The 21,597-nt window shown below is 66.4% G+C and overlaps 3 protein-coding genes and 1 long non-coding RNA gene across 12 annotated transcripts; 2 read left to right on the forward strand and 2 right to left on the reverse strand.

Annotated features, from left to right (window-relative positions):
* The first annotated feature begins 324 nt into the window (after positions 1-324).
* On the forward strand, positions 325-13,164 carry SP2 (Sp2 transcription factor). 9 transcript variants are annotated; one of them, XM_076356663.1, is made up of 9 exons: positions 760-790; positions 1,622-1,804; positions 2,581-2,746; positions 6,451-6,526; positions 7,151-8,131; positions 8,713-9,013; positions 11,195-11,369; positions 11,448-11,641; positions 12,102-13,164. In XM_076356663.1, the coding sequence occupies exons 4-9, from the start codon at positions 6,464-6,466 to the stop codon at positions 12,200-12,202; spliced, it is 1,815 nt and encodes a 604-aa protein (XP_076212778.1). In that variant the 5' UTR covers positions 760-790; positions 1,622-1,804; positions 2,581-2,746; positions 6,451-6,463; the 3' UTR covers positions 12,203-13,164. The 9 variants fall into 9 exon arrangements, with proteins under 9 accessions (XP_076212782.1, XP_076212779.1, XP_076212778.1 ...); XM_076356662.1 differs by lacking the exon at positions 760-790 and adding an exon at positions 1,334-1,484; XM_076356664.1 differs by lacking the exons at positions 760-790; positions 1,622-1,804 and adding an exon at positions 336-382.
* LOC143169198 (uncharacterized) lies at positions 12,997-15,654 on the reverse strand (the record flags this gene model as incomplete). Its single annotated transcript, XM_076356475.1, has 5 exons — positions 12,997-14,010; positions 14,139-14,385; positions 14,629-14,874; positions 15,046-15,116; positions 15,366-15,654. Coding segments are annotated over 5 exons (963 nt in total), but the record flags the coding sequence as incomplete, so codon positions are not given.
* A 32-nt stretch (positions 15,655-15,686) lies between these two features.
* On the reverse strand, positions 15,687-16,753 carry LOC143169344 (uncharacterized). The gene is made up of 3 exons (XR_012996880.1): positions 16,700-16,753; positions 15,919-16,096; positions 15,687-15,784 (listed from the first exon to the last, which is right to left on the reverse strand). It is a non-coding gene; the product is annotated as an uncharacterized LOC143169344 (long non-coding RNA).
* Positions 16,754-16,931: 178 nt separating this feature from the next.
* PNPO (pyridoxamine 5'-phosphate oxidase) lies at positions 16,932-20,470 on the forward strand. Its single transcript, XM_076356607.1, has 7 exons — positions 16,932-17,027; positions 18,351-18,475; positions 18,564-18,663; positions 18,946-18,999; positions 19,296-19,424; positions 19,520-19,590; positions 19,673-20,470. The coding sequence occupies exons 1-7, from the start codon at positions 16,983-16,985 to the stop codon at positions 19,836-19,838; spliced, it is 690 nt and encodes a 229-aa protein (XP_076212722.1). The 5' UTR covers positions 16,932-16,982; the 3' UTR covers positions 19,839-20,470.
* Positions 20,471-21,597: the final 1,127 nt, after the last annotated feature.

The raw sequence follows: 21,597 nt of genomic DNA on the forward strand, positions 1-21,597 counted from the left end.
AGGCTTGTCAATCAATCAGCGGATGGCGACAGGCTGGGCTCGTTCCCATTAGCCAGCTGCGCTGTCAATCAGAGATCTGCCCTCCCATTGGGTCTCTGCTTCCGTCCGTCAGCCCGGAGGCCCGCGCCCATTGGCGGAGCTGTCACTCCATCACGGGTCCTATTGCTCGGCGGAGCTGCCCATCAAGCGCAAATCCGCGGCAGATTGGCCGACGATAAAGCATCTCGCCGTCCGTTGGCCAGAGGGCCGGCAAGCCGGGTGGAGATTGGTCAAGAGGCCGCCGAGGGGGCGGGTCACCTAGGGCGGTGCCCGAGCGGCCCCGGAGGAGGAAGATGGCGCCGTGAGGGGGTCGGAGCCGCCGCCGCCGTCGCCGCTCCGGCCGGTCTGTGCGGGCCCGCGGCGGGGGCGGGCGCGCTGGAGCGGGGGGCGGCGGCGCGGGGGGCGGCAGCGCCAGTAGCGCCGGGCCCGGAAGGGGCGTGCGGCCTCCCCGGCCCGCCCTCCCCGAGCGCCGGGCGGGCGGGCGGGCGGCGCTTCCGGGGCCGGGGCCCGGTCGGGGGCGGGCCCGCCACCTCGGCCCGCCTCCCCGGGGACCGCCGCCGCCGCCGCCGCCGGGAGGGGCCGGGCGGGGCGGCCCCGCGGCCGGGGCGGGGGGGGGGGGGTGCCGGGCCGCGGGCGGGGGGTACCCCGGTACGTGGCGGCGGGGGCCCGGGGGTGCCCAGGCGGTGGTAGGGGTCCCCCCCCCCCCGGGGCCGCCCCGCGCTCCGAGGGGTGCCCGGCTCGGGGGGCGGAGGTGCGTCCGTGCAGGGCGGCCCTGTCGGGGGGTGCCCGGGGGGCACCGGGGGGTGCTGCGAGGGTCCTTGGGGATGGGGGTGCCCGTGCCGGGGTGCCCGGGTCGCGGGGAGCGGGCGCAGGGGGTGCCCGAGCCTGGGAGCCCCCCACGCGTGGGGGCGTGGAGGGGGCGCGTTGCCCAGCGGGGTGGGGTGCTGCGGCTGGGATCCGGTGGGGGGGGAAGCTGCCCCAGTTCTTGGGGAGGGGTGCGTGGGGTTGGGGGGAGCTGGAGGGGTGCGGAGTAGGTGGGGTGCTGCTGTGTGGGTTTGGGGGCGGGGGGGGGGGGAGCTGTGCGGGGAAGGGCGTTTCGGCCCTACCCTGTTCTGGCCCCCGGGATGCGGAGAGGGATTCGGGCTCGTTCCCCTCGGGCACTGGCCGTACGGGGCAGAGGGGGGGTGCTGCAGGGCAGGGCAGAGCTGGGGGAGCCCGTCCCGGGGCTGGGGGTGCGGCGGGGGGGGGGGGGGGGGGATAAGGACGGAGGCGGTTATTTCTGGTCCCTGGGGCTGTGCAGCGCAACAGGATCTCGGCCGCTCAGGGAGCCACGGATCGACGCTGCTGGAAGTTTCCACCAGGGCCTCTCGTCGCTCTGGGGGAGCCGCCGCTCGAGGGTGCCCCGCGATCCGCTTGCTCCCGCGCCTCAAAACCTCTCCTTCCTTGTATGTGCAGAGCGAGGAGCTGCACCCTCCTCCCCGAGGCCAGTCCTTCCGCAGAGTGCCTGTGCATCCTTGGCAGCCTGGCCGTCCTGGCTCCCTTTATTTTAGCTGCTTCTCCTCTTCCTCCTCCTCACATGCAGCCAGAGCGCCAGGGAATTTCCCCCCCAGCATCAAGGAAGGAGAAAACAAACTGATCTTGGCAAGTGGCTGTAACGCCTGCGCTGTCACAGGCGTGTCGGAGTCAGACCAGGAGTTAAAACAACAACAACAGAAATCCCGGCCAGTTTATTCTAAGACATCGCTTGATTTCCTGCTGTTAATATGTAAATATGCAGGTGTTTGAGCTCCTTTCTGCCCGACTTTGAATATTTGCTTGTGGCTCTGACAAACACATGGGGCTGCTACCATTGGCATGGGTTTTTTTTTCCCCATGACTGTGCTTAGCTTCGTAATCCCGAGCGGTTTTTTGCAGTTGCCGAGGTCTTTCATGGATTTTAGGGGACTCTGGTTCACCTTCACGTTCAAGGTGCTAATTAAAACCCCGGCAACTCGGATCAGGTGTGTCAATTGGCTTAAACCGAGTGCTGAAAGTTAGGATCGCGTTCACCTCCCCGTGGCCCCCCCCCCCGCCCCAAAAAAAGATCCATCGGGCAGATGGAAAGGGTATTTTGGGGAGCAGAGACTCCCCTGCAGTTGGAGAACCTGGACTGAAGGCTTGTGCCCCATCTGTAAGTTGGTGTGGTATTTCCCCTCTCAGAGGGGGGCCGTGAGAAGGTAACAAGGATATCGTGGTGATAGGGCTTGAAATTGTGCTCTAAAATATACAAAACTTTCCAGACCACCCCACCACCCCCCCTAAAAGGGAGTTTTGTAGCTGCGTAGAAGTGCCTGCGCTGCTCGAGCTGCGGGACGGGGCGTTGGTTGTGGCTGTGAGGACTGGCAGGTACCTTCCCGTCAGGGTTTGCCTCTGTCCCGGGCTCCTCAGCTGAGCTGGAATCCGTAGATCCTGCGGAGGACTGCCCGGCAGCTCCCCGAGGAGAAGGGCTTGTCCCGGTTAGGAAGGAAAAAAAACCATCTCTCCCCTTTATATCTCTTGTAGAATATTGAAGATAGTGGCACAGTTTCCAAAGTAAATAAATTCTTGTGAGAAGCGAAGGAGCCGTCTCTGAGCAAACCTACCAATCGTGCTGGTGTGAGCGGTCCAGCTGGCTGCTGGCAGGCGTTTCCCCCGGCTGGACATGGGGTCTCATGGGCTGGCGCGGTTGGTAAGTTTTCTCTTCCTACAGCTCCATCGCTCGAGTCCACCGTGGACATTTTTTTTTTTTTCCCCCGCGTGCCGTGAGCTCACGGCGGGCTCCGAGAGCTCCTCGGGGGAGAGACCTCGGGGCGTCTGGAGAGTTGGTCGGGACGCGAGGCTCTTGGTCCGTGTGTCCTGGGGCAGGAATGAGTCCTGGTTGTGCTCGTTTGAGGAACGTAATAGAGGAAACGGTTCTCAAGCCAGAAATCGCTGCGTTTTTGGTTGCTTTGTCCTTTTACAGGGGTGAAGGCAGGCAAGGGGTGAGGAGGCTGTTGTTTCCAGGCTGTAGGGAGACGGTTTCCGTACAAAACTGCACTTGTGACAAGCGGAGGAAGAGGAGGTGGCCAGAGAAAAACGAATTTTATGAATCAGTGCTCTTTAATTGCCTTGAGGGAGAGTCCTCTTTCGCTTGAGGCTTGGCTGGGGGGTTTACGGAAGGGCAAACTGGACCTGAACTGCTCAGCAAATTCTTCGTGGGGCGTGAGTAAGCGTGTAACGCAGAGCGGGCGACGGTTTCATGGTGCACGTCTGTGAGAGGGTGCTGGGGGGGGGGGGGAAGCTCCTGCCTCTCAGAAGGGTCCGTTTCCCCCAGGGCAGATCCAGAAACGTTCCCTGCGGGCAGCGACAGTCCTGCTCCCGGTTCCGTCCTGGGCAAACAGCCCGGAGAGTGAAGCTGTGTGCTTTGGTACCCGCTTGGTTTTCACCGCGGGTTTATACCCGTGTTACACCCTCAGGATGTGAAACTGTCGCTGTTGGACTTGGACGTAAATTGTACAAGTGAGAAACTCGCGGAGGGATTACACCGCAACTGCGGCAACACAGGGCTTCTCCCCCAGTCATTATCCTTATTTATTTGTTCGGGCTAATGGGATCTCTCCTGGTATGTGTCTCTCTTTCTGGCCAGCTCAGCGTTGCTCTTATTTGCAGTCAGGGCTGTTAATCCTCGGCAGTGCCCTAATTCTGCTGAAAGGGAGGGTGCAGCCATTGAACTCGGGCAGCCGTACAAGCTCCCGGCTTTCTGGGAAGAAAGCATCCTTTTATCGCAGGCCAGCTCGCTGGGTGCGAGCGTCTGATGCTTTCATCTCTGGGAGGTTGCCACAGCGAGCGGCAGCGAGTGGCTTCAAGGGAATGGATGCCCTTCGCTAAGGAACGGGGCGAGTAATTTCCGTGCGATGCCGTCCCAAGGCGCCTGGGACTCTGACCTGACTCTTCCCCAGGGATTTATGCGCTCGGTCGCGGCAGGGCTGTGAAAGAGCCTCCGCGGTGCCTCGAGAGGAGCCGTGGAGCCTGTGCTGGCGAGGGGCGAGCTGCCTGCCTTTGGGAAGCGGGCTCCTTGGTGACTTGGCCCGGGGCCCGATCGCTCGGTTTCTTAGCGGCTTTCTGTTTGGCGAAAGCCTTGGCGTTCCCAGGGAGGAGACGTCTGTCTCGGTCCATGCTGCGCAGGACAGCCGAGGGGTGCGGGGGGAGCTGAGGGCTCTCACCCCTGGTTTTATGCGAGCGTTGACTGCGTCTCGATTACCTAGAGGACTTTTCTCCCAGCCTTAAGCTGTAGTAAGATGTGATGACCGGCCCTTGCATTGGGCAGCAACAACGCGTACGCCTCCTGCGCCGTCCCTGCTAGCTGACGGTTTCAAAGTGAAAGAACCCCCTTATCTTCCCGATGCAGACGTGCCTTTTGCCCGGGGCTCCTGCAGCCACGTGCTGGCAGCGGATGCTGCTTCAAGCAAGGCCGAGTTTGCCCTTTCTGAGGTCGGGTGCTGGCCCTGTCACCCTCAGCCAGCCTGCGCTGATGCCTCTTGCCTCCGTTGCGAGTGATGCTGCCGAGCCTTTGCCGCTCCGGGCTGCGGAGCGTGGAGTTTGCTCCCTTTGAAACAAAACCCGCACCTAGTTTTCCCCATCCGTCGGAGTCCCTCGTCCAACCCTGGGTCTCCCGTGGCTCCCCGGGCGGGAGCGCGAGGTCGTTAAACGGCAGCATCGCCTGTGCCAGGTCTTCGCTTCACCTGCTCGGAGCCAGAGACCAGCGCTCTGCCACAGGCCTGGGATGCCGTTCTCGCCCGGTCCCTGCGAGCAGCAAAAAGCCACTCGCTGTGTTTAGACAACAGTTAATTTTTGGCTGGTACGATGTGTTTGTCAGCCATCCGGGACTTCGTATCTTCATCGTGCTGCTCGTCCTCTGCCAGCGCTTCCCATCGCTCCTGCTGTCCAAGCATCTCTGTAAATACCACAGCGCTGGCTTCCCATCGGCTCGCCTGCGCCAGGGCGGCCTTTCGGAGATGCCCTGAGTAAACCCCAAGCATCCGTACTCCTCAGATGGCCGTAATTCCCCATTTGAAGTCAGGACGTTGTCAGCAGCAATAATAAAGAGTGTTCGAGCTCAGACAAGTTCTCCCTGGCACCTTGTCTAGGCAAATATTATCAAGCTATCGAGCCATACAGCGGCTGCTGGATGGGGGTGACGGGGGAATTTGCCAAAGGAAATGTCGAGGATGAAATGTCTTTCTAGTCCAGAACAAAAGATTTAGCAAATTGTGAGGATTTAGGAGTCTCTTTCCCTGGCTTCTCCCCATTAAACCTTTAAAAAGAAACTGTTGTAGCTGCCCCGGTGGCAAGAAGAGCCTCAGCCTCGGTGTTACTGCTCTGCGGCGTTCGGGGCAGCAGAAGCGATGAGCATCGGAGATTGCAAACTCCCAAGGAAAGTGTCGAGAGAGGAAGGCAGCGAAGCCGCGGGGGCAGTGACTCCCCCTCGCCCCTCGGGGTGGCCCTGCCTCGTCCCACGCTCCCACCGCGCCGTCGGAGGAGCCGCGGCCGCTCGCCCTGCGCCCTCCCTGCCCGCCTGTGCCTGCCGAGGCCCTCGAGCGACCGGCTCCTCCGACGTAGCTTCGCCTTTCTCCTCTCCCCGCCATGCAGATCCCGTTGAAGCTGTAGGCCCCGTGGCCCTGGCTCCGGCGGGCGCCTCCTCTCCTTCGTGTGCCGCCTGCTGCGGCCCTCTCCTCCCCGCTCGCCGGCGGCTTTTCTCAGCCTCCTGAGGTTCCGCTGCCAGCCAGCGCCAGCAGCTTTTTTTTTTATTCCCCAAAGCGACCTTTTAATTACGTAACGACTTACAAACACTCAGCACGGACAACATAACCAAAATAATTGAAACAATGTTTTTCCAGCTTTGAAAAACACGATTCTATACCAAAACTCCGTCCTTTGAGGTTCCCAAAGTTAGAAAAACAAGCGGCGGGGAGGCGGCGTGAGCTGGGAACCGGGAGACCGTCGGCTAGCTGGGCACGCCTGCCTTCCGCTTTGAAGCGGGGGGCTCCGCAGGGCAGCGCTGGTCTCTCAGCCCGGTGGGGGGGCCGTGGCTTCAGGTCAGGGCTGTGCTGGGGCGCAGGCAGATGGGTGAGGGCTGCAGCCGGTTGTCCGCCGTAATTGGCGTTTCCCTTTGGTGGCGAGCAGAGGGCAAAGGAAAGTGCGGGGAGAGGATGATGAGATTTCTCTAGCCCCTTTGTAACACTCCCCCCCCCCCCACTGAAGGCATGTGGGTGAGGTGTGACGTCTTGGGCGATGCAGGGAGACGCCGGGAGAGCCCCTCGGGCATCGGGGCCTTGGGCTGGGTGCACCGAGGAGCTGTGGTCTCGGCTCTTGCTGCTGATCTTACTCCTCCGTGTCTCTGCTTCCTCCTTGCAGATCAAGAGACAGCATGGCTGCGACTGCTGCCGTCAGCCCCAGTGAATACCTGCAGCCGGCCGCCTCCACTGCCCAGGTGAGTACGGGGGCATCGGCGGGCTCCCGGCTCCCCGCTGGGGCGGAGGGACGTGTCCTGGGGTGCAGGACAGCAGACGCTGCATCGTTTGGCCCCTCCTGCCTCCGCCGTAGCCAGCGTTGCCACGTCAGGAAGAGGGCTGGTTGCAGGACAGGCTGGGGAGCCACGCTCTGGACTTGTTCCCAGCCCCGACGCCGACTCTTCCAGAGTCTCGTTTCTCCTCCCTGCGCTGTGTTTTCCTTAAGGACCTCTTGGGTTGTGTTAGCAGCTGATATCACAAGGTGGTCTTCGACTTAAAACTGCATGAAACAGCCCAGGGTGTGTGTAATGGGTGTAAATACCAGCAGACTTGCAGGGTATTTGCAGCTTTATAGAGCTTATAAGAACGTAGGCTCATGATTAAAAGGCAGTCGCCATCCTGATGGCTAAAAGTAGAGTGAGTAGGGTGAGCTCAAGGCACACGTGATATGGGTAATTAAGCAGTTCCCTTAATAAGGGGTGTCTCATTGACATGGACTGGATTGCTTTTGATAGCGCGTACCCTTTCCTTCGCCGACTCGCTCTCCAGATGTTTGGCGCAAGCCCCTGTCTCTAACCTAATCTGTCTCCTTCCTGGCTCCCCAGGACTCCCAGCCGTCTCCTCTTGCCCTCCTCGCAGCGACATGTAGCAAGATCGGTCCCCCCGCAGTGGAAGCCGCCGTGACTCCTCCTGCCCCTCCTCAGCCAACGCCTCGCAAACTCGTCCCCATCAAACCTGCTCCGCTCCCTCTGGGCTCCGGTAAGAACAGCTTTGGGATTCTGTCGTCGAAAGGGAACCTCTTCCAGATCCAGGGCTCTCAGGTCGGCACCTCCTACCCCGGGGGGCAGCTGGTTTTTGCCATTCAGAACCCAACCGTCATCAACAAGGGCACCCGCTCGTCCGCCAACATCCAGTACCAGGCGGTGCCCCAGATCCAGGCTGCGGGGGGACAGACCATCCAGGTCCAGCCCAACCTCACCAACCAGATCCAGATTATTCCCGGCACCAATCAAGCGATCCTCACCCCTTCCTCTTCCTCTCACAAGCCCGTGCCCATTAAACCGGCTCCGGCGCAGAAGGGTGGAGCTTCGCCGGCGCAGGGCACGAGCAACGTGGTCAAGTTGGCCGGCGGCAGCAACGTGACTCTTACCCTGCCCGTGAACAACCTGGTGAACACGGCTGAGCCGGGCGCGCAGGCTCAGATCCTTGCGGAGAGCCCCTCGAAGCCCAGCAAAAAGACTCGAAAGAAAGCCATGTCGCCCGCCCAGCCCGCCGCCGTGGCCGTGGCCGAGCAGGTGGAGACGGTGTTAATAGAGACCACGGCGGAGAACATCATCCAGGCGGGCAACAACCTGCTCATCGTGCAGAGCCCGGGCTCCGGCCAGCCGGCCGTGGTGCAGCAGGTACAGGTGGTGCAGCCCAAGCAGGAGTCGCAGGTGGTGCAGATCCCGCAGCAGGCCCTGCGCGTGGTCCAGGCCGCCTCCGCCACGCTCCCCACCGTCCCCCAAAAATCCTCCCAGAACTTCCAGATCCAGACGACGGAACCCACTCCTACCCAGGTACCAGCTCCTGTGTCCTCCTGCAAGGTACCTCTGCCCTGTTTCTCCTCTGAGCCCTTACCCAGGCTTTAAAAAGCTGAAGGGTTTTGTGAGCCGCCAAACATCCTCAACTTGGCATCCAGTTTAGGCATCGCTTGCCTGGATTCTCTGATGTCTAGGAAGGGTTGGGAGCACAGCTGTTCCCTCCGCAGGGCTTTATTAAGCCTCTCTTGCCGGCCACCTGCTTTTACAGGACCTGTAGGAGCACAGTGTCCTTGCAACCTCTGCTGTGCCACCGGCTCGGGTTGGGATGAGCCAGCCTGCTCAGAAGCTTTTGGGAGACGGAGGGAGGTGGGGGAGTGGGGCTCACAGCCCGTAGGACTGTGTCTTTAGCGTTGCCTTTGGAAACCAGGCTGCAAAGCCAAAGCAGCCCTTTGCTGCCGTGCAAGGCCAGGACCTTCTTCGGGAGGCCCACAAAGGGTCTTCAGGTGCTCGGGCAACTTCTTCTGCTCTTTGGCTCATCACAGGCCCAGGTTCCTGGGTTGTGTGGGGAGGGTGACCGTCGTGGTGGAGGAGGGTCTACCCGGTGACCAGTGGCTGGTCTCATTCCTCTTCTCTCCTGCCGTCAGGTCTACTTCAAAACGCCGTCGGGTGAGCTGCAGACAGTGCTGCTCCAGGAAGCCCCAGCCATGACGGTGGCTTCGTCTGGGACCTCTTGCAGCAGCCCCGTGTCCCGCAGCTCCGGCACGGGGGGCAGCGGCAAGAAACCAGCCACACGCAAGGAACGCACTCTGCCAAAGATCGCCCCCGCCGGAGGCATCATCAGCTTGAATGCAGCTCAGCTGGCGGCCGCGGCGCAGGCCATGCAGACCATCAACATCAACGGCGTCCAAGTCCAGGGCGTGCCTGTCACCATCACCAACACCGGAGGTGGGCTGCGCCCTGCTCTGCGACGGGGGTGGGAGGGACAGACAGCAGGACGTAGGCAGCTCCCTGATCCGGAGGACAGAAAGCCCCCGCCCTGCTAGCAGCACTGGGTTGTTGCAGCTTTGTAAACAGATCCCTTGTACCCTGAGGCTGAATGTTGCTGACTGTTAAATGCCGTCAGCTTCTCTAGCTCCCGTCGCTCCAGGAGGCCCCGGGTGTTCCGTAGGGTGTCTCTTTGGTGGTTCCGCTGGGTGTTTCCAAGCCCATCCTGGTAAGCTGTGTCAGGGAGGGCGGTTAGCAGAGACAGCCGCCTGCAGGGTCAGGCTGTGCGGTCGTGCCGAGCTGCAGGACACGTCTGAGCGCAGGGGCTGAGGCTGCCCGAGAGCCCAGACCGGCTCGCTTTGCTCCTGAGCTCTGTGCTGGGGGGAAGGCTGAGCTGTGCCCGGGTCCTTGGGGCGAGACGGGTGTCTTTGGGAGAGCTGGGAGACCCAGCCAGGCTGAGGGACGCGGTGCACTGGGGCTTTCCCTCCCTCCTGCAGCACCTCTGGGCCAGCAGCCCCTATCACAGATAGCGCCGCCAGGTCCCGGGGCCGGGACGTCTCCTTGCGTCCGCTGGGTGTGATGGCTGCTGGTTTGGGTAGCCGAATCGGGAGAGGTGCCTTCGCACACACAAGTTCTGCGCTCCTCCAAGCTCTGTAGCGAGGCATCGCCATTCCCTCTGAGTGAACCCCAGCCCCTCACCTCCGTGGGACAAGTGTCTTCCTTAAGCCAAAAATAGCCAGACGTGGCCCTGGCCAGCGGTCTGTGAGCCGCGGGCAGCCCTGGTGCACCTCTGCCCCCACCTCGCCTGCTCAGCTCCCCGCTGCCAGGAGAGACGCGTCCCGGCAGCCGCTCTGTCCTCCCCTCCTGCCCGGCAAACCTTCCCCAGCCCAGTCCCAGTGACGTGGGCTGCCACCAGCGAGCCGAGGGGAGGAAGGCCGTGTCTGAGGGAAGTTTATCTCCTTTCTGATCCAGAAAGACCTGCTGCCGTGCGGTGGTTTCTCTCTCGGCAAGAACCGGCAGGAGTCCCGGCTGGGTTTTGCAGTCGGGAGCTGTTTTTGCTTGCTTGGCTAAACGGCGTCAGCGTAAAACACGGGCCAGCACGGTTTCGTGCTCCGCAGCTGGCCGCCATCCTCGTTGGGGTTGCTTTTAAGGGGGTTTTTAATTGCCGCTTCACGTGTAAATCTGGGGCCAGCCGTGAGCGTCGGGGAGGTGCCGCAGGCAGACGTTGCTGCTGTCTGCGCTGCTGCCCGCAACGCGCCGCAAGGCTGGCGGGGGCCTTGCTGCAGCCCCGGCTGCGAAGGGGACCGGTAGGACCTGCCGGCTGCTGCCCGTGAATGAAACGAGTCGGGTCGGGTCTCGGCCTGGGTTCAGCCGGGACGTGCCCGCCTCCCGAGGGGCCGTGTCTCTCGCAGTGCTGCCAAAGGGCTGCCCCAACCCTCGGCTTCGCGCTTTCCCTCCCGGTGGATGTGGTGGCAGCTTTGCTCTGCCTGCGCCCCCGATCCCATCCTCCCTCTCTGTAGTCACCCCTTCTTCGCTCCGCCATCAGATCCCGCTCCTCCTCCTCCTCCTTCCCCGCTGCCCCGAGAGCAGCGATCCCGCTTGCTGACGCTGACCCCGTCTTCTTCTTTCCAGCCCCCGTCACGGCTGCCGGGTGCTGTGCAAGGCCCAGGCTGCCGCCTCCGTGAGCGCCCGAGCGTGGAGCGGCCCTTAGGGTCCGGGGTAAGTCCCGTTTTTTTGGTCAATATATTGCACGTTTTTTCAAAGTTTCTTTTTTGTTTCCTCTTTGGTCATTTCCCCACCCCGAAGGGTCAAACCAAAAACTTTGAAAAACCGCACAGTATATTCAGAAAAAAGGGACTTACCGGCCCCGCTTGGGGACCAGCACGTGGCGGGGCAGGGGGGGCCGCGGCAGTGCTGCATGCGGGGCTGGGGGCGTCAAGACCCGGGGTGTCCCGTCCTGCACGTGGGGGGGGGGGGGGGTGTCTTTTCTCCGGCCAGCCGCCTCCGGAGGGTTTCAGCAGGACCCACGTGAGGAGCACGGACGGACGCGTTGGGCACCGGCGCGCGGGCGCAGCGCAGCCCCCCACCCCCTGCCCCGGGAGTGGAGGGGCAGAGCCTGACTCCCCCCCTTTTCCTCCCCAGGCCAGCAGCAGCTGACTGTGCAGAACGTGTCCGGCAACAACCTGACCATCAGCGGCCTGAGCCCGACCCAAATCCAGCTCCAGATGGAGCAAGCGCTCTCTGGAGAGATTCAGCCGGGGGAGAAGAGGCGGCGGATGGCGTGTACCTGCCCCAACTGCAAGGACGGGGAGAAGAGGTGAGCACGGAGCGGGAGAGGGGCAGCCCTGCGGGACCGGCACCCGTTTCCAAGGCTAACCGTGGCTTTCCTCGCCAGGCCGGGGGACCCGGGGAAGAAGAAGCACATCTGCCACATCCCCGAGTGCGGGAGGACCTTCCGCAAGACCTCGCTGCTGCGCGCTCACGTGCGCTTGCACACGGGCGAGCGCCCTTTCGTCTGCAACTGGGTCTTCTGCGGGAAGCGCTTCACACGCAGCGACGAGCTGCAGCGGCACGCTCGCACGCACACAGGTCTGCGGCCCCGCGGGGCACGGCTCAGCACCGTGGCGCGGCCCCCTCCCTCCCAGGGCAGCCCCCGAATTCGCGGCCCAGCCCCTGCGGGGTCCTCAGCCTTGCAAGAGCCAAGGGGATGTGCTTGAGCCGAGGACTTGGGCCACCGCGAGTTGTCCTTGCGATTTGACTTGAGTTACTGGGGGGGACTGAAGAACTTTTGGGGTGGGGGGGTGGTCTCTGCTGGTGATGGGGCTCTCCGGGCGATGGTGGTGACAGAGGTGTCGTGGGAAGGGGCTGGGGTGGAGCGGCTGCAAAGGGGACCTGTCGTGGGGGTGTCGCTGCCGCCCCGGGAGGTCCCCGCTCTCCCGACCGTGGCTGGTTTAGGGGAATGCGGGGACAAAAGCAGGTCGGTGATGGTGCTGCCGGGGCTGCGGCACGCCGGCTGCCACCCCCTGACCGCCGCTGCTCTTCCCCGCAGGTGACAAGCGATTCGAGTGCGCGCAGTGCCAGAAACGCTTCATGCGGAGCGACCACCTGACGAAGCACTATAAAACCCACCTGGTCACCAAGAACTTGTAGGGCCGGGAGCTGCCCCGCGGCTCCCCGGCTGCGCCGACAGACTCTGCGAGGGCACCAGCCTGCGACGCCGCAGCGCTCCAGAGTCCCCGGCCCGCGGCCGCCCACGGAGAGGAGCCCTCGGCGACGTCCTCCTGCCCTTCCTCCGACGCCGCCTGGGCCCCCACGCGGAAGAAGCCCTTTCTGAAGGGTGCGAGGGGCCGATCCTCCCCGCGGATCCCCGGGGCCATGGGGTGGCCCGGCGGTGGCCCGCAGCCCGGCGAAACGTCCCACGGGCACGGAGGGGACCGGGCACGGAGGGGGACTGCACGCTCCGGTGCGGGCAGGCCGGGAAAGGCTCCACAGCACATTCCTACTTTATATTTAAAGTCTATAAATAGCTATAAATATCTATATAACCCCCTTTGGAAGGTCCCTTTTTTTCTATGGAGATTGTTGCCTTACGCTCCCCGCTCCCCATTACGAACACTGTGTATTGTGAGTGCTTTTTTTTTTTAATCTTTATTTAATTTCTCCATAAGATGCTGCCCATCTTCTTGCCCCCCTTTTCTCCTAACGTTTCTTTTCCAATACTGGAGAGGTTTTGTGGTTTTTTTTTTTTTCTCTCTGATGATTTCTCTCTCCCCGCTTTTCCGTTTCCAAGTGACGTGGCGTTTCCTTTCGAATTTTGGGACTTCAGCCCCCCCCCCGTGTGCTGCCCGCCATCCCCACTGTGTATAGTGTACATTGTATCATAGATTATATTGCTTTTGTGTTTACTACATGTTTAAAAAACATATGGCTTGTTATTTTTGAGCTTTTAAATTAAACAAATCCACTTTATTTTTTAGTTGTAACTGCCCGAGGTTGTTTTCTGGATTACGTGACAGATCTGTTATACTTTATTAACTGTAACTGGTTGGCCAGTGTGGAGCCAGCCGGGAGCTTTCCTTGCTAAATAAATTTAGTCACCAGAGGCAAATCCAGTGCAGCGTGTGCCGCCGAGGGTCCTTTCTCTCCCCGAGCCGGCACGGTGCGAGCCGTGGCGCTGGGCCGGGCACCGCCGTCACCGGGGCTGTGCCAGCTGCAGCCACAGCGGGACGTGGAGCAAGAGCCGACCACGGCGGCGAAGAGCTGAAAGCGAAACGCTCGGTGTGGCTGCGGAGGGGGGGGGGGGGCGAGCTGCCGGCCTTCTCGGGCAGAAAGAAAAGTGGGGTTTATTTACACGAATCCCAGATATCGCTGGAAATGAACTTATTTACAGGAAAACCGTCCTGGGCCGTGGCTGGATGCGTGGAGCCACCGCCGCGCGCGGGAGCAGCTCTGCCGCCGGGGATGGCCGCGGCCGCTGGCTCTGCCCCCCTGCGCCGGGGAACCCCGGCACCGCGACGCCCACCCCGGCACCGGCCGTAAGATGCGCGGCGCCGGCATCTCCCTGCTCCGACCGGCCCTTGTCCCTGCCAGCACCTGCTCCCCGCTGCCGGAGGGAGCGGGACACGTGGCCGTGGGCTCTCCCGCCGTGGGGACGTGGGGCTGAGCCAGCCGGTCTCTGCAGGGTGAATCCTCCAGCCGCAGCCCCTCTGTAAGCACGAGGGCGCGATCCCACCGTCCCCGGCGTGTCCCTCCCTGTCCCCTCTCCCCGCCTGCGGCACCGGAGGGCTCTGGGCTTCGTCCCCGCCCCCGGCATGGCCGGAGGGACGTGGCCGTCCCGTGGGTCTCAGCTCACTCCGTTTTCACGACCATCTTCTTGACGGCCCGCCGGGACGTGCCGCACTTGCTGTTGATGACGGCGTTGAAGTTGCAGCCGCGGCCGCACATCTTGGTGACGTACTCTGCGGGGCGGAGGGGGACCCGGCCCCGTTCACGGGTGGCACCGTGGCCTTTCCTGACCCACCACCGTGGCTGACGTGGCGCCGGGAGGGGACGAGGGAACCCATCCCGCTCCCACCCCGTCCCCTACCTTTGATGGCGTTGACCACGGCCACGGGCAGGCGGAGGGGCCGCTCCATGGTGGTGTTGTTGTGGGCGATGCGCTGCCCCGTGGCCGAGGACCGGGCCAGCGTCTCCCGCGAGAAGAAGTAATCGAGCAGCCGCCGGGTCATGAGCTTGGGCTTGTCGGTGGAGACCTGCGAGAGGTCGTCCAGCTGCGGGTGGGTGATGTAGACCCCCGAGTTGGGGACCAGCTCCAGTTTGGGCCTCCCGTTCTCCTGCGGCAAGGGGGAGAGCTCTCGTCTGGGTCCTGGATGGAGCCTGGGGACCCCCCCCGGCTCCATCCCCGGGCTCCCCTGGGGCACCCTGGCCCCCTCCATCCCTTGGGGACCCCCTAGGCCACCTCTCCTGTGCCCTGGGGGAACCCCTTTGTCCCCTCTGCTCCAACCACACCGCTGTGCCCAATGGCACCCCAGGAGCCTCGGTGGGACCCCCGGGAGCCCCGGCCGGCCCCCACGCACCTCGACGGGTGAGGCCCAGAGCGGGGTGCCGTCGGGCAGCGTGTCCCCCCCGCTCTCCTCCCAGAGGCAGGCGGTGTCGGTGAGCGCGGCCGGGCTGCCGGCCCCCTCCTCGGTGCCCAGGCAGGGGGGGAAGCCGCCGGGCAGCCCTGCCCGCAGCCGCCAGGCCGGGGGGCTCCGCGGGACGTCGGCTGGGGCACAGCCCTGCTCCCCGGGGCTGGGAGCGGAGAAGGGCTGGAGCCCCCCAACCTGCGGGGACAGAGGGGGGTTGGCCGGGCAGGGGTGTCTCGCTCGCCCCAGCGCTGCTGGGGGCCGGGGCCAGGCCGGTCCCCAGCCTCCGTGGGGCGAGGAGCTGCGTGGGTTGGGGACACGGGGGCAGAGCTGTCCCCAGACCCCCACCCCGCGGGGACCGAGACCCACCTGCGCGGCGGCGGCGCTCTCCAGCAGCCCCACGAGCCCCTTGAGGAACTGGACGTTGCTGTCACTGACGCCTGCGGGGACGGGGGGACGGGGGGGGGGGACGGGGCTCAGCCATGGGACAGACCCTGTCCCCGGGCAGGGGGGGGACCAGGCAGCTCCCCTCCGTCCCCCGCAGCCCTGCCAGCCTGTCCCTGTCCCCTTCCACCCCTCTGTCCCCATTCACCCTCGTCTGTCCCAGTGCCACCCCACAAACTGGGTCCCCTTCCCAGCCCATGGCGGGGGGGCACCCAGCCGTCACCCTGCCCGCCCGCCGCCGTTACCAATGCAGCCGGTGCCCGAGGCCAGCAGGGTCCCGGTGGCGGCGGTGGCAGCGGTGGCCAAGGGTCCCCCGCGGCCGTCCCCAGAGGAGAGCAGGTCGTTCTCCTCCTCCAGGCTGCGGACGTGGCTCTGGAGCTGCCGGTTCTCCAGCTCCAGCTGCCGGATACGGCGGTCACGGCGCAGGACGGCCTCGTCCCGGGCTGCCAGCGCCCGCTGCAGCTCCCCCACCTCCGCCTCCAGCTCCCGCAGCAGCTGGGCGTACAGCCCCGTCACCCTGCCCGCCCGCGGCCCCCAGCCCCCCCCGGCACCCCCCGGCTCCCAGGGGCTCTCGGGTCCCTGCGGGTGGCTGGGGCTGGCCCGGCCGCCCGGGCACAGCCGGGGTCTTTTCCTGGCTGTGATGTCCTCTGCGAGCAGGAGGGCCCTGGGGATGGGGAGGGAACGGGGGTCAGCGTCGGGGCCCTCCCCCCCCCCCCCGGGGGTCACAGCCCCCCTCCCCGGTTCGGGGACACGGGGGTGCCACCGGTGCTGGCTTGGGGACGTGCCCCTGCCCTGTACCTGCCGTGGCCCGGGCTGGGTGCGGGGGGCTGCGGGGATGCGGGGTCCTGGCTCCCCGGGTGCTCGTCCTCGTCCCGGGGTTCGGCCCCGCCGTCGGCCATCGGTGCCAGCGTCAGGGCGCACCGGCCCCCGGGCACCTCGCCAGGGCCGCGGGACCCCCCTCCTGCTCGGAGGGGACCTGGCGGGGGGACACGGGGTGGCCCCCCCCGGCACCCCCTCGCTCCCTGCCCCCTCCTGCCCACCCTGTACCCACCTCCCCTCGCCCCTGCCGTGTCCCCCCACTCCCCCCGGTCCCCGGGGCCCTGCCCGTCCCCCGTGTCCCCTCCGGGCCCCACCACCCACCTGGCTGGCCGGGTCCCCGAGTCCCTGCCCCACAGGCCCCCGTCCCCTCGGTCTGCCCCCCCACACACACTCCCCCGGCCGCAGTGTCCCCCCAGCGTCCCCCAGCCCCATGTCTTGCCCCCACCTTCCCTGCCCCCGACGTCCCCAAATCCCTGTCCCCCCGTCTCCCAGCCCCTGCCCCTTGTCACCATCCCCCCAGCTTCCCCCAGGCCCAAATATCCCGCCCCCACCTTCCCTGTGCCCAACGTCCCCAAGTCCCTACCCCCCCCCCCCACCCCCTGTGTCCCCCCAGCGTCCCCCCAGCCCCTGTCCCTCGTCCCCTCGGTCTGTCCCCCGTCCCCTCGCCCCCCGTCCCCCCCAGTGCCCCCCCGCCCCGTCCCTGTCCCCGCCCCCCCCCGTCCCCGCTCCCCTGCGCCCCCCGCCCCCGGGGACGCTGTACCTTTAAGGGCCCCTCCATGTGCCTGTTTACAGCCCTGACACCGCTTCCGGGTCTCCGCGTCCCGCCCCCGCCGCCCTCTCCAATTGGCTGGCAGCGCTCCTCACCCCCTCCCTGCGGTGGCCGCGCTTCGCCGTTCTCTATTGGCTGTCTGGGTAGGCGTGGCCGGGAGGTGCCGCGCCACGCCCCGGGGCGGGGCGATGGCGGGGCCGCGGCGGCGGCGGAGCGGGGGCGGGGGGGGGCCGCGCGGTTTGGCTCCGCTCGGCTCCCGTCGGCCGCCGCCGGGATGGACCTGGGGCCGCTGCGGAAGAGCTACCGGGGGGAGGCGGAGGTGGGGACGGGGGAACCGGCGGGGGGGGGGGGGGGGGGGGCAGTGGGGGGGGGGCGGGGACAGGGACGGGGCGGGGGGGCACTGGGGGGGACGGGGGGCGAGGGGACGGGGGACAGACCGAGGGGACGGGGGACAGGGGCTGGGGGGACGGGGCGCCCCGGCGAGCGGGGGCGAGCGGGGGCGCGGCCCCCCCCCCCCCCCCCCCGACCTGGCTGTGTCCTGAGGCCGGGGTGACCCCCCCGGCTGTCCCCAGGGCCCGGGGTGACCGACTCCCCCCCCCCCTCCTGGCGGTGACCCTGGAACCGGGGTGACACCGCCCCCCCCACCCCAGGCTGTCCCCAGGGCCCGGGGTGACCCCCCCCCATGCTGGCAGTGACCCTGGAACCAGGGTGACACCGCCCCCCCCACCCCAGGCTGTCCCCAGGGCCCAGGGTGACCCCCCCCCATGCTGGCAGTGACCCTGGAACCAGGGTGACACCGCCCCCCCCCCCCCAGGCTGTCCCCAGGGCCTGGGGTGACCCCCCCCCACCGTGCTGGCGGTGACCCTGGAACCGGGGTGACGCCGTGTCGCCCCCCCCCCCCCCCCGGCTGTCCCCAGGGCCCAGGGTGACACCCCCCCCCCCCCCGTGCCAGCTGTTCCCCTGAAACCGAAGTGACCCCCTAGGCTGTCCCCGAGGGCCCCCCCGCACTGTGCTGGCAATGACCCTGGAACTGGGGTGCTTTCCCCTGCCCCCGGCTGTCCCCAGGGCCCGGGGTGACCCCCCCCCATGCTGGCAGTGACCCTGGAACCAGGGTGACACCGCCCCCCCCCACCCCAGGCTGTCCCCAGGGCCCGGGGTGACCCCCCCCCACCGTGCTGGCAGTGACCCTGGCACTGGGGTGCTTCCCCCCCCCCCCTGCCCCCGGCTGTCCCCAGGGCCCGGGGTGACCCCCCCCCCCCCCATGCTGGCAGTGACCCTGGAACCAGGTTGGCCCCCCCTCATGCTGGTTATGCCCCCAATTATGGAATTGGGGTGACACCCCCCTCCCCCCCCCAAAGCTGACCCCAAGGCCTGGGGTGACCCCCCCCTCCCCTTTCATGCTGGCTGTGCCCCCAAGGCCTGGGGTGACACCCCCCCCCCCCCCCCCTTGTGCTTGCTGCACCCCCAGGGCTGGGGTCACCCCATCCCCTGTGCTGGCCGTGCCCTTGAGTCTGGTGTGATGACCCCCCCCCCCCCCCCCCCCCAGCCCCCTGCCAGTGCTGGCTGCGTCCCCAAAGGCCAGGGGGTCGTGTGTCGTGTGTGTGTCGTCCCCCCCCCCCGACAGCGTCCCCCATGTCCCCAGGCCTTCGAGGAGCAGCACCTGGCTTCCCGCGACCCCATCCAGCAGTTCGGGGTCTGGTTCGAGGAGGCCGTGGGGTGCCCGGCCATCGGGGAGGCGAACGCCATGTGCTTGGCCACCTGCACCAGGTGAGGCTGGGGGGGGGGGGGGGGCCATTGGGGGTTCCCCCGGCCACCGCGGGGGACGCCTGTCACCGCCTCCCCTCTCCCGCCGCAGGGACGGGAAGCCCTCGGCCCGCATGGTGCTGCTGAAGGGCTTCGGGCAGGATGGCTTCCGCTTCTTCACCAACCACGAGAGCCGTAAGGGGAAGGAGCTGGTGAGGGCTGCGGCCGTGCCAGGGTCGGCGGGGGCTCCCGGGGGCGCTGGGAGGGGGGTCCCCGGGGGGGGCGGGGGGGGGAGGACACACGGCGGCTTTCCAGCCCCTTTGCACCGGGGCTGAGGCTCTCGGAGAAGCGGAGCGGCCTGGCTTGGGGGGAGGCTCTGCCCGGCACCGCGCGCAGGCGGGTCCTGCGGCGGCAAAGCGCGGGGTCTCTCTTAATTTTTAAAGCTGGGAGCGACGCTGGTCTGCTGACAGCCCTCTCGTCTCTCCCCGCCCCAGGACGCCAACCCCTTCGCTTCCCTCGTCTTTTACTGGGAGCCCCTCAACCGGCAGGTGAGTTGCGGCCCGTGGGGACGTTGGGGGGGGGGGGGAGCAGAGGGAGCACGGTCGGGCCCTTGGCACCGCCTGGGGCGGCGGGTGCTCCCTCCCTCAGGGTGGGATGTTGGGGCTCACGCATTTGGGTGGGGATCGTGCTCGGATGGGTCCCAGCCACCGGGGATGAGACGGGACGGGGGGCGCTCGCGTTTTGGCGGGGGGAGTCGGGGGACGGGGGCAGTTCCTCCCTCGGGAGCCGACGCAGCCCCTTCGGCACCCGTTGGCCAGAGCCCGGCTGACGGTGCCCGGCACAGGTACGGATCGAGGGCTCGGTGAAGCGGCTGCCGGAGGAGGAATCGGAACGGTACTTCCACTCCCGCCCCAAGAGCAGCCAGATCGGGGCCATCGTCAGTCGGCAGAGCACCGTCATTCCGGACAGGGAGGTGAGCGGCCGTCCCTTTCCCCACGGCAGCGCCCGGAGGGGCCGGGAGAACCAGGGCTGCCCCAGCCGCCCTCGCGTTCACCGCCTTCCCCGCAGTATTTAAGGAAGAAGAACGCAGAGCTGGAGGAGCGGTACAGGGAGACGACGGTGCCGAAGCCGGCGTACTGGTGAGTCGTGGGGGCTGCGGGCAGGGGGCTGCCCGACCGGCGGGGCCCCCCCTCCTCCTAAAGCCCCCTGTTTCTCTGCCAGGGGGGGCTACATCCTGCAGCCAGACGTCGTGGAGTTCTGGCAGGGCCAAACCAACCGCCTGCACGACCGCATCGTCTTCCGACGCCTGCGGGATGGCTCGGCCCCCCTGGGAGACATGACGCACCGGGGAGAGGGTGAATGGGTCTTCGAGCGCTTCTCCCCGTGAGGCCGCCGGCGTCTCCGGCCGCGTTCGCCCGATCGGGAGCATCACCTACGCCAAACCTGCCCGCCTGTCCCCCGTCGTGCCCCGGGGAACGGGGCTGGCCTCGCTCTGCCCTCCCCTGGGAAACGCGTGCTGAGCTCTGGGGGTGCCCCAGAGAGACCCTCGTCTCCCTTCGCCTCTCCCCGGGGCGGGCGAGAGCTGCGGGTGGGTCCCAGAGACCATCTGCTTCCCCCCGCCGGCACGTGGGGAGCGACCGCTCCCGGTGCCGCTGGTGGTTAATTAATCATGTTAATTATTGCGGCGGGACCAAGAAAGGCCCCCAGCGAACCCCCTGCCTGTGTCCTGCCCCTGCCGCCGCTCGCGCCTCGTGTTTTGGCTAGAACCATGCAACGTCCTCGGTCTGTGCGACAACTTATTTAACTGCAGCTTTAACGTCCCCGCTGCGTCACCGGTGGTCGTGGCTGGCCGTGCGTGTTGTCACCGGCGCGCCCCATCTCCGCGGGGCCGTGGGACCCCAATCCTCAGCCTGCGTGTTCGGGGGGGGGAGCGCCAGGCTGGTGCCGCTCCCCGTGTCCGTCCGACCCCCCCAGCTGCCTGTCCAAGCTTGGAAAAAAATAAAGCCTGATCGGTGCGGAGCCGTGCGGTGGGTTTGGGTTAATATTTACCCGCGCGGGGCCGGGCCTTGCTCTCTGGCAGTCGGAACTCGGTGCAGCCGGGGATCCTGACCTGTGGACCCGGCAGAGGGTGCTGACGGCCCCGGCTCCCCTGGGCCACGTCCCAGTGAAACCGGGCCCCGATAACCTTCGCCCTCCCTGGCTCCACGTTTGCTCTCCCAGTCGTTGGCTCTGGGGGCAGGATCGTGCCCCGGGGCTTCGCCGGGGGGGGGGAGGGTGTCCCCCAGTGGGTTCCTTGCCGTGCCGGGCGGTGGGTGGCAGCGGGAGGTGACGGCGGGGAGGTCGGCCCTGGGATGGAGGGAGCCGGGTTAGGGGGCCGTGGGGGGGCCGTCACACACCTTGTGCCGCTGTCGCGGACTCGCCCGGTAGCCTCGGTCCCTCCCGGCTGCGCTTGTCCCTCAGGGAGAGCCGCCGTGGTGGGACGGGAGGGGACGGCGTGGGGACGGCCGTCACCTCGAGGGGACGGCGTGAGGTGGCAGCTTGATGTCCCGGGAAGGGGCTGAGGGCTTGGCTGGGGCTGGGGACGGCAGCGCAGCCGGGTCTCCCACCCATCCTGGCGTTTAGGAGCGTGGCGGGAGCCCGGATACCACCGTGATGGCCGTAAATGAGCCGATGGGCACCGGCTGCGTGCCGACGGCTCTCCACCTCCCCGCTCCCTCCGTTCCCTCTCGGGCAGGATCCCTCCGACGCTGCCAGCCGGGGACAAAGAGCAGCCTGTGAGCCGGCAGGCGCGGGCAGAGCAAACAGAGCGGAGGGTGGGGGCCCCGGGCTGCCCTGGCACAGGGTTCGTGCCGGGGAAGGCTTGGGGGGGGTGGGGGGGGGGGGTTGGACTCTGGCACTTGGCACCATCCGGCTTTTGTAATAGCTGGGAAGTGGTTGCTCCTGTCGACTTCGGGCACGGCCGCACCCTGCTCCGCGGAGAGGGCACCCCGGGGCTGGCGGCGCTGGTGACGGCCACCGGCCCCTGGTGCGTGTCCCCCCTTTCCCCGGGGTCGGGGGATTCCCCGCGGTGGCGGCGGCGGCTGGCACCGCTCCCCACCGGGGTCGCGGAAGGGACCCACGGCCCTTCGACCCCGGCAGGCTGGAGC

The sequence above is a fragment of the Aptenodytes patagonicus genome, chromosome 20, assembly GCF_965638725.1.
Source record: "Aptenodytes patagonicus chromosome 20, bAptPat1.pri.cur, whole genome shotgun sequence".
NCBI classification, from domain to species: domain Eukaryota; kingdom Metazoa; phylum Chordata; class Aves; order Sphenisciformes; family Spheniscidae; genus Aptenodytes; species Aptenodytes patagonicus.